The sequence below is a fragment of the Papio anubis genome, chromosome 20, assembly GCF_008728515.1.
Source record: "Papio anubis isolate 15944 chromosome 20, Panubis1.0, whole genome shotgun sequence".
Taxonomy (NCBI): Eukaryota; Metazoa; Chordata; class Mammalia; order Primates; family Cercopithecidae; genus Papio; species Papio anubis.
The window spans coordinates 49,294,693-49,305,674 of NC_044995.1; the positions used below are offsets into that span (position 1 = coordinate 49,294,693).

The 10,982-nt window shown below is 58.8% G+C and overlaps 1 protein-coding gene across 1 annotated transcript; it reads left to right on the forward strand.

Annotated features, from left to right (window-relative positions):
• Positions 1-5,774: 5,774 nt before the first annotated feature.
• On the forward strand, positions 5,775-10,777 carry LINGO3 (leucine rich repeat and Ig domain containing 3). The gene has a single exon (XM_021930512.2). The coding sequence runs from the start codon at positions 5,775-5,777 to the stop codon at positions 7,809-7,811; it is 2,037 nt and encodes a 678-aa protein (XP_021786204.2). The 3' UTR covers positions 7,812-10,777.
• The last annotated feature ends 205 nt before the right edge of the window (positions 10,778-10,982 follow it).

Genomic DNA, 10,982 nt, shown 5'->3' on the forward strand with positions numbered 1-10,982 from the left:
TCTGTCCTCTCATCCCAGGAGTAATTATAGAGCCAGAGCTTGGAGGGTGCCCCGGAGGGCTCTTGTGCCTGTGCCGTGACAGGCGCGGCCCAGAGAGGGTAGGCTTCTCAACAGAGGTCACACAGCTTATCCGAATTGAGGCCTCCCGCCGGCACTTCTGCCACTGGATCAGTGTGACTGTGACCTGGCGATTCCAGACCTGTCATCTCTCTAGGAAACTTCCTGATTTTGCCCTTATCTGTGCTTTGTGGGAACTGCTTTAAAAAAAAATTATTGGGCCGGGCATGGTGGCTCACGCCTGTAATCCCAGTACTTTGGGAGGCCGAGGCGGGCGGATCACAAGGTCAGGAGTTCGAGACCAGCCTGACCAACATGGTGAAACCCCGCCTCTACCAAAAATACAAAAATTAGCCAGACCTGGCAGCGCGTGCTTGTCATCCCAGCTACTCGGGAGGCTGACGCAGGAGAATGGCGTGAACCCGGGAGGCGGAGCTTGCAGTGAGCCGAGATCGCGCCACTGCACTCCAGCCTGGGCGACAGAGCAAGACTCCGTCTCAAAAAATAAATAAATAAATAAAAATAAATAAAACAGGGTCTTGCAGCCAGGCGCAGAGGCTCACACCTGTAATCCCAGCACTTTGAGTGGCCGAGGCGGATGGATCATTTGAAGTCAGGACTTCGAGACCAACCTGGATCACATGGTGAAACCCCGTCTCTACTAAAAATACAAAAATTAGCCGGGTGTGGTGGCGGGTGCCTGTAACCCCAGCTACTCGGGAGGTCGAGGCAGGAGAATCACCTGAACCCAGGAGGTGGAGGTTGTAGTGAGCTGAGATCATGCCACTGCATTCCAGCCCAGGCGACAAGAGCGAGACCCTGTCTCAAAAAAAGGAAAAAAAAAAAAAAAAAGGAACAAAGACAGGATCTCGCTGTGTTGGCCAATCTATGGCGCAGCAGTGCGATCTCAGCTCACTGCATCCTTGGACCTCCTGGGCTCCAGTGATCCCCCTGCCTCGGCCTCCTGAAGTGCTGGGATGACAGGCGTGAGCCACTGTGCCCGGCCTGTGGGCTGGGATGACAGGTGTGAGCCACTGCGCCCAGTCCGTGGGCAGGATTTCACCAGTGGTTTTATAAACACTGTGGAGTGGACAGTAAGCGGGGAGGTACGGCGCGGGGGACAGATAGTGCCATCACTGCCCTAGCGCTCTCGTCCCCTCCTGTGACACAGCCCCTGAGTGTGCTGTCGGCAGGGCGGCAGCTCGGGAGAAAATGACCCAGAAAACAGCGCTGGGAGGGAGCTTGCTGGAGGGAAGGGTTGCCTTCCCTGTAAATTGTCCAGGTTGGGATTAAACAGGATTCTGGGGAGCGGGGGAGGGGCCATGCCCCCTCTCTCGCTCCCTCCCTCCCTCCCTCCCTCCCTCCAGTTCCCTGTGTTCCCAAGCTGGAGGCAGGAGGACCAAGGCCTCCTGGAAACCAGAGACCCCTCGCTTTTCTCTCGGTGGGACCGCATTCTCGCCTGTGACACCTTCCTTCCTGCCAAGCTCCCTGCTGTTCCACGCGGCCTGTGAACACCCAGTTTTGGCATCTGTATATACGTGTCCGTGTCCACCTAAATCCAGAATTCAGTCTGGCGTTTCACTTTATGTATTTATTTATTCAGACGGAGTCTCCCCTCTTGTCGCCCAGGCTGGAGTGCAGTGGCGCGATCTCGGCTCACCGCAACCTCCGCCTCCCGGGTTCAAGCGATTCTCCTCCCTCAGCCTCCCAAGGAGCTGGGATTACAGGTGCCCATCACCACGTCTGGCTAATTTTTGTATTTTTTTTAGTAGAGACAGGGTTTCTCCATGTTGGTCAGGCTGCTCTCGAACTCCTGGCCTCAAGTGATCCGCCCGCCTCGGTCTCCCGAAGTTCCGGGATGACGGGCGTGAGCCACCACGCCTGGCAAGAGGAGCTTCTTCTCTCACAGTTCTGGAGTCTGGAAGTCCAAGCTCAGGCAGGTCCAACTTCCTTTGGGGGCTTTCGGGGAGACCCTTTCTGACTCTTCCAGCTTCCAGTGGTAGCTGGCCATCCCTGGTGTCACTTGACTTGTGGATGAATCACTCCAGTCTCTGCCTGTGTGGTGACTTGGCCTTCGCCTGTGTCTCTGTGTCCAAATTTCCCTCTTATAAAGACACCAGTCATTGAAATAGGGCTCCCCCTACTCCTGCGTGACCTCATCTTTTTTTTTTTTTTTTTTTTGAGACGGAGTCTCGCTCTGTCGCCCAGGCTGGAGTGCAGTGGCGCGATCTCGGCTCACTGCAAGCTCTGCCTCCCGGGTTTACACCATTCTCCCGCCTCAGCCTCCGAGTAGCTGGGACTACAGGCGCCCGCCACCACGCCCGGCTAGTTTTTTGTATTTTTAGTAGAGACGGGGTTTCACCATGTTAGCCAGGATGGTCTCGATCTCCTGACCTCGTGATCCACCCGCCTCGGCCTCCCAAAGTGCTGGGATTACAGGCTTGAGCCACCGCGCCCGGCCGACCTCATCTTAATGAATTACAGCTGCAAGATACAAACTGTCCTCACTTACGTACGATTCATCTCTGACATTAAGCAGTCTCCCGGGGCTCCGCGTCTGTTCGCTCTCCGCTTAAATTCTTGAAAGGCGCTGGGAAGGCAGGAGCTGCCTTCGCAGATATTTAGCAGATGAGGATCGACGGCCAATGGGAACCGTGAAGAGACACACGGCCTGGTTTGGGCCAAGGGGCCTGGGGGGATGCCTAGCGGGGCTCAGCTGCTAAGATGCCAAAAATAGCCGGCTGGCTGGCGGGCGAAGCAGCCAAGCAGAAGGGGCTGGGCAGTGCCGCCTGGTAGCTCCAGCTCCGTCCTCCCGCTCCCTCCAACCCCACCTCCACCTGCCACCCCAGCCCCCAGAATCCGGGCTGCAGCCAAGAGGAGTTGGTAGGGGTGCAGCAGGCTCCCAGGAGAGATGGGAAGAGCCCAGGACGCACAGCCATCGGGACCCACGGAGCATTGGTACCTGTTCCTCTGGGCCACCATGGCTCCATGCCATCTGCCCCCCACCCAGAGGCCCAGCTCCCCGCCCCGCTCTACCCTCTCCCTTAGCTTCTGCAGATGTCCGCCACACCTCAGGGCCCTTCCACTGGCTGTTCCCCCAGCCCACACACCCTCCCTCCAGAAAACCACGGGCTCTGTTCTATTCAACTTTTGGGTCGGCCTGTTTCCTGCCACAACAAGGCGCCGCAAACCCAGGGAGCTTAAAACAACCGAAACATACGCTCTCCCAGCTCTGGAGGCAGAAGTCCAAAATCAAGGTGTCCGCAGGGCTGGGGCCCTCTGGAAGCTTCCGGTGAGCGTTCTTCCTGCCTCTCCCAGCTTCCCGGGGCTCTCAGCAATCCCTGGCTTGTGGCTGTGTCACCCTAGCCTCTACCTCCGTCTTCACACGGCTGTATTTCCCCTGTAAGGGGCTAGGTGTGTGGCCAAGTCTCCCTGTTGTTGTCAGGACAGGAGTCGTTGGAAAAGGCTCACTGTAACCCACCACAGTCTCATCTAAACTTGAGTGCATCTGTAAAGACCCTGATTCCAAACGAGGTCCCGTGCACAGTGGGCACGGAGGGTAGGACTTGAACATACCTTTTTTTTTACCCCCCACTTGAGACAGTCTCACTCTGTTGCCCAGGGGCTGGAGTGCAGTGGTGTGATCACGGCTCACTGAAGCCTCAACTCCTGGGATCAAGTGATCTTCCCACCCCAGACCCCCCAGTTAGGACTATAGATGCACACCACCACGCCCAGCTGATTTTTGTATTTTTAGTTGAGACAGAGTTTCCCCATGTTGCCCAGGCTGGTCTCGAACTCCTGACCTCAGGTGATCCACCACCTCGGCCTCCCAAAGTGCTGGGATTACAGGTGTGAGCCACCGTGCCTGGCCTTGAACATATCTTTTGCAGGAACACAGTTCCACCCACAACAGGGTCTGAGATCAAATGTCATCTCCCTGTCTGTGGATGGGCCTGTCCTGGATATTTCATAGAAATGAGATCACACGGACGGGCGCGATGGCTCAAGCCTGTAATCCCCACACTTTGGGAGGTCAAGGCGGGTGGATCACTTAACATCAGGAGTTCAAGACAAGCCTGGCCAACACCGCGAAACCCAGTCTCTACTAAAAATACGAAAATTAGCTGGGTGTGGTGGCAGGCGCCTGTAGTCCCAGGTACTTGGGAGGCTGAGGCAGGAGAATGGCATGAACCCAGGAGGTGGAGTTTGCAGTGAGCTGAGATCACAGCCACTGCACTCCAGCCTGAGCAACTGAGCAAGACTCCGTCTTGAAAGAAAGAAAGAAAGAAAGAAAGAAAGAAAGAAAGAAAGAAAGAAAGAAAGAAAGAAAGAGAGGGAAAAGAGAGAGGGAGGGAGGGAGAAAGGGAGGGAGAGAGGAAGGAAAGAGAGAGGGAGGGAGGGAAGGAAGGAGGGAGGGAGGGCGGGAAGGAAGGAAGGAAAGAGAGAGAAGAAAAGAAAGAAAAGAAAGAAAAAGAAAGAAGAAAGAAAAAAAGAAGGAGGGAGGGAAGGAAGGAAAGAGAAGGGGAGGGGAGGGAAGAAGGAAGAAGGGAGGGAGGGCGGGAAGGAAGGAAGGAAAGATAAGAAAAGAAAGAGAAAGAAAAAGAAAGGAAAGAAAAAGAAAGAAAAGAGAAAGAAAGAAAAAGGAAGAAAGAAAGAAAGGGAAAAAGAAAGAAAGAGGATCACACAATGTGGCCTTTTGTCACATCTCTCACTGAGCATGGCATCCTCAAGGTGCATCCTCACTGTGGCCTGGGTCAGAGCCTGGCTCCCTTTGGTGGCTGAGTCGTGTTCGTGTGTGGCCGGCTGCACTGTGCTGACCCATCCATTCCTTGGTGCACACTCCAGCCTTTCCCACTGTTTGGCGGTTACAGATGCGGCTGTGAATGTTCCCAGGTTTTCCGTGCACTGTGTGTTCCATTCTCTTGTGTGAAGACACCCAGGAGTGGGCGGGCGTGGTGGCTCACACCTGTAATCCCAGCACTTTGGGAGGCCAAGGCGGGTGGATCACCTGAGGTCAGGAGTTTGAGACCAACCTGGCCAATATGGTGAAACCCCGTCTCTACTAAAAACACAAAAATTATCCAGGCGTGGTGGCAGGCACCTGTAATCCCAGCTATATGGGAGGCTGAAGCAGGAGAATCTCTTGAACCCGGGAGGTGGAGGTTTCAGTGAGCCGAGATCAAGCCACTGCACTCCAGCCTGGATGACAGAGCGAGACTCCATCTCAAAAAAACAAACAAGCAAAAACAAAACAAAACTCCAGGAGACTGGAATTGCAGCCACACGGTGGATCATCGTGCTGCTCTTTTTTTTTTTGGGGGGGGGGTCTTCCTCTGTCCCTCTTGTCTCCCAGGCTGGAGCGCAGTGGCACAATCACAACTCACTGTGGCCTTGACCCCCTGGGCTCTAGGAATCCTCCTGGCTCAGCCTCCTGAGTAGCTGGGACCACAGGTGCAGGCCACCATGCCTGGGTAAACTTCTTAATATTTCACAATTACTTGCAAACCAGCTAATTTTTATTATTATTATTATTTTTTGTAGAGACAGGGGTCTCACTGTGTTGCCCAGGCTGGAGTGCAGTGGCACGAGCATAGCTCACTGCAGCAGCCTCCACCTCCTGGGCCCAAGTGATCCTCCTGCCTCAGCCTCCTGAGTAACTGGGACCACAGGCCTACACCACCACATGCGGCTCATCTTTTATTTTTTTTGCAGAGATGGGAGTCTTGCTATGTTGCGCAGGCTGGTCTGGAACTCTTGAACTCAAGCAATTATTCCATCTCAGCCTCCCAAAATGCTGGGATTACAGGCGCCAGCCGCTGTGCTGGGGCGCGTTAGGGGTGGGCTGGGTGCGGAGGCGCCGCGGAGGGGAACCCGGTGCTAACGGTGCTAACGGTGCTAACGCTGCCCGCTCCTCACCCGCCCGCAGGTGCGCAGGAGGATGGTGGCGCGGCCCTAGGCCCACGCTCCGCACCATGACCTGCTGGCTGTGCGTCCTGAGCCTGCCCCTGCTCCTGCTGCCTGCGGCACCGCCCCCGGCTGGAGGCTGCCCGGCCCGCTGCGAGTGCACCGCGCAGACCCGCGCCGTAGCCTGCACGCGCCGCCGCCTGACCGCCGTGCCCGAAGGCATCCCGGCCGAGACGCGCCTGCTGGAGCTCAGCCGCAACCGCATCCGCTGCCTGAACCCGGGCGACCTGGCCGCGCTGCCCGCGCTGGAGGAGCTGGACCTGAGCGAGAACGCCATCGCGCACGTGGAGCCCGGCGCCTTCGCCAACCTGCCGCGCCTGCGCGTCCTGCGTCTCCGTGGCAACCAGCTGAAGCTCATCCCGCCCGGGGTCTTCACGCGCCTGGACAACCTCACGTTGCTGGACCTGAGCGAGAACAAGCTGGTCATCCTGCTGGACTACACGTTCCAGGACCTGCACAGCCTGCGCCGGCTGGAGGTGGGTGACAACGACCTGGTGTTCATCTCGCGCCGCGCCTTCGCGGGGCTGCTGGCCCTGGAGGAGCTGACCCTGGAGCGCTGCAACCTCACGGCTCTGTCCGGGGAGTCGCTGGGCCACCTGCGCGGCCTGGGCGCCCTGCGGCTGCGCCACCTGGCCATCGCCGCCCTGGAGGACCAGAACTTCCGCAGGCTACCCGGGCTGCTGCACCTGGAGATTGACAACTGGCCGCTGCTGGAGGAGGTGGCCGCGGGCAGCCTGCGGGGCCTGAACCTGACGTCGCTGTCAGTCACCCACACCAACATCACTGCCGTGCCGGCCGCCGCGCTGCGGCACCAGGCGCACCTCACCTGCCTCAATCTGTCGCACAACCCCATCAGCACGGTGCCGCGGGGGTCGTTCCGGGACCTGGTCCGCCTGCGCGAGCTGCACCTGGCCGGGGCCCTGCTGGCCGTGGTGGAGCCTCAGGCCTTCCTGGGCCTGCGCCAGATCCGCCTGCTCAACCTCTCCAACAACCTGCTCTCCACGTTGGAGGAGAGCACCTTCCACTCGGTGAACACGCTGGAGACGCTGCGCGTGGACGGGAACCCCCTGGCCTGCGACTGTCGCCTGCTGTGGATCGTGCAGCGTCGCAAGACCCTCAACTTCGACGGGCGGCTGCCGGCCTGCGCCACCCCGGCCGAGGTGCGCGGCGACGCGCTGCGAAACCTGCCGGACTCCGTGCTGTTCGAGTACTTCGTGTGCCGCAAACCCAAGATCCGGGAGCGGCGGCTGCAGCGCGTCACGGCCACCGCGGGAGAAGACGTCCGCTTCCTCTGCCGCGCCGAGGGCGAGCCGGCGCCCACGGTGGCCTGGGTGACCCCCCAGCACCGGCCAGTGACTGCCACCAGCGCAGGCCGGGCGCACGTGCTCCCCGGGGGGACGCTGGAGATCCAGGACGCGCGGCCGCAGGACAGCGGCACCTACACGTGCGTGGCCAGCAACGCGGGCGGCAACGACACGTACTTCGCCACGCTGACCGTGCGCCCCGAGCCGGCCGCCAACCGGACCCCGGGCGAGGCCCACAACGAGACGCTGGCGGCCCTGCGCGCGCCGCTGGACCTCACCACCATCCTGGTGTCCACCGCCATGGGCTGCATCACCTTCCTGGGCGTGGTCCTCTTCTGCTTCGTGCTGCTGTTCGTGTGGAGCCGCGGCCGCGGGCAGCACAAGAACAATTTCTCGGTGGAGTACTCCTTCCGCAAGGTGGATGGGCCGGCCGCCGCGGCGGGCCAGGGCGGCGCGCGCAAGTTCAACATGAAGATGATCTGAGGGGTCCCCAGGGGCGGGCCCTCCCCTCCCACCCCTCGCGGGCCGGCCGCTCGCGTGTCCACCTATGCATTTTCCGGAGGGGGCGGGGGCGGCTGCACGGCGGCTCCCCTGGCACAACTTCCCCTTTTTTTGTAGACGCCCAACCGCAGGACTGTTTTTCATCAGCATGCGTCTTTTTGCAGTTTCTCAAGCGTTTTCTAAAGGTTTCAACCCGTCTTCCTGTCCCTGCTATGGTGGCTGAGTTGGCGGTGGGGGTGCGGGCTGCAAGGTGGGGTGATGGGCTCCCATCTACCAACCTGGAATGACTGGGGGTGCTGAGAGACCCCAAGATCCTCAGGGCCCGCAATTCACACCCAGGAGGCACAAGTCTGCTGCCCCCAAGCCCTGGGCTTCCGCTCCCCCAGCCCTTTACCCACAGATCACACCAGGGAGACGGTGGACACCCAAGACCCACAAAGGGCCCTACAGCCCCAAGGGGAGGGTGCGCAGAAAGTCTGCATTGCTCACACCTGGGCCTCCTGCACCTCACACCCAGAGACACACTCACACCTGGAACCCAATCACACAGGTGGAACACACCTCACACCCAGCCGACACTAAAACCAGACCCGGAGCGCCAGAGCTGACCACAGGGGCAGGCAGGGCTCTCATGAGAGCAAAGTTCTCACCCGGGACAGGCACAGCTCACACTTGAGACACAGCTCACACCTGGGACACAGCTCACACCTGGGACAGGCATAGCTCACACTCGAGACACAGCTCACACCTGGGACACAGCTCACACCTGAGACAGGCACAGCTCACACCCAGAATACACAGCTCACAACCGGGACACACAGCTCACACCCGGGACACACAGCTCACACCCAGGACACACAGCTCACACCTGGGACAGGTACAGCTCACACCCAGAACACACAGCTCACACCCGGGACACAGTTCACACCCGGGACACACAGCTCACACCCAGAACACACAGCTCACACCTGGGACACACTCAGCTTCACACTGGAACACACAGCTCACACCTGGGATGTACTCAGCTCACACCTGGGACAGGCACAGCTCACACCCAGAACACACAGCTGACACCCAGGACACACTCAGCTCACACCCAGAACACAGAGCTCACACCTGGGACACACACAGCTCACCACACCTGAGACACACACCTCACACCCAGCCGACACTAAAACCAGGCCCTGGGCACCAGAACTGACCACAGAGGCAGGCAGGGCTCTCGTGAGAGCACAGCTCACACCTGGGACATGCTCAGTTCACACCTGAGACAGGCACAACTCACAACTGAGACACAACTCACACCTGGGACACACAGCCCACCCCAGCACCTGCTCAGCTGAGCATCTCCCAGCCGACCTCAGGGCCTGGGCTCAGGTCTGCTGAGGACCCAGCACACACAGTGGTTACAGTCAGGGGCCCCACGCCCTGTCTTCTGTCCTCCCCACAGCCCAGCAGGGCTGTCCGCAAGGAGGAGCCATTGCCCCAGCCCTCCACCTCCCTCCGCTGCCACTTGCTTCTCAGAACAGTTGGCAAGAAAGGGCCACCCCACAAGGGAGAGGTAGCCACCCTGGCCCCGGCCCAGGACCATGGCTTCTGGGGTCCTGAGTGTCCCTCTAAATGGGTATACTGGAGGGACCTTTGCCTCTAGGTACGCATTGACCCCTGAGCCAGCCTCAGACAAGCCCTGAGCGTGGCCCCATCATGCCCGGCTCTGCTGACTCATGGCTCAGGTGGGGAACAAGACCAAAGAGCACAGGGGGTTCCCGGGGGGTCCCTGCTATGTGGATTGCAGAGGCAGTGACAAGAACAAGGCCGAAACAAGGGCTTCACCCTGCAGGAAGGCCTGGACCCGGGTCCTTGGAAGAAGGTGATGGAAGAACCTTGGTCTCTGCACCTGCAGTGGTCGGGCAGATCTAGGACCAAAGCTGGGGTCACAGGCTGACTGCAGCTCAGGTCAAGGAAAAGCTTCCCCGAAGTCACCGCCCTGTTGCTCTGCAGATGGTGAGCTCCCCGTCACGGGGGGTAAACAAGGAGGAGCTGAGGTTTTGCAGAAGGATTCAGACACTAGACAGGGACCATAGGGACCATCTGTGACCTGGCCTCCTCATAGCCAGTTCTTGCCCCTCCCCCTCCACATCCTCCAGAGGACAGTTAGGACATTGCTGGGGGCAGGGACAGGAACCATTGTTGGGCCAAAACCTCAGTCAGAAAGGGCTTGGCTGCCAACCGAGAGGTTAGGACAGACCCTCCAGGACTTTGCAGGAAGGGCTCAAGAGCAGCTCTGCTGCTGCCCAGCTGTACGATCTCAGCTGGTGACTGAAGATCACCTAGACCATCAGTGTCCTCATCTGTAAAATGGGTCTGAGGGTCAAACCTATTACCCTGTATTTAGAGGCCAGTCCTGCAGATGGGCCTGATGGCTTGACTTGGATCCTGGATCCCTCAAGACTGCTCTGAGATCAGTCAGAGAGAAACAGAGAGAAAGCCGGCTCAGCCCTGGAGGGTTTGAGCAAAGGTTTCAGACAGAGCTGGAAGGTGATGCCGGCCCATTCTCCCTGAGCTGTGGCCGGAGGGCCCAGGCCTGCACCACGGTGTAGAGATGGTCCAGGGGGCTCGACATGAGTGAGGGTGAAGTTCCTGTAACCCCAACCGCCACCCCTGAATTGGGCACAACCAATTATTTTCTTCGCACCTGCCTGACTCTGCTTACCATGACAACCCCAAGGGCCTCCCCAAAATTGATATCCAAGTGCCTTTAGCCTATCAAAGACAGGAGGGGGTGCATTCTCGGTCATGTTAGGGTTCACAGAGCATCCGTATATTAGGATTTCCCAGCCCCCTGAGCTCCCCACCCCATCCCAACATGAACCAAGACCCCTCAGTCTCCCACCCCTCATCCTGCTGTATTTGGTTCAAATCCAATAAAAATGGAACCGATTTAATAACAAACTTCAGATTTTGTTCTTACTCCCATGGGAGCAACAGGGGGCAGGGCTGAGGGATGAGGGGCTGCTGGGGTCCCCAGGGGAAGCCAACCCTGAGAGAATTCCACGCCACTAGTGACGTGTGATAGGCCACACTTCTGCAGCACCCATGCTGTTCCCAGCGCTGTCCCAGGCGCTGTGTGTGTTGCCTCCTTTCACACTGAGG

Coding starts and splice junctions, on each gene's coding strand:
- LINGO3 (XM_021930512.2), top strand. CDS start 5,775: ATGGGAGTCTTGCTATGTTGCGCAGGCTGGTCTGGAACTCTTGAACTC.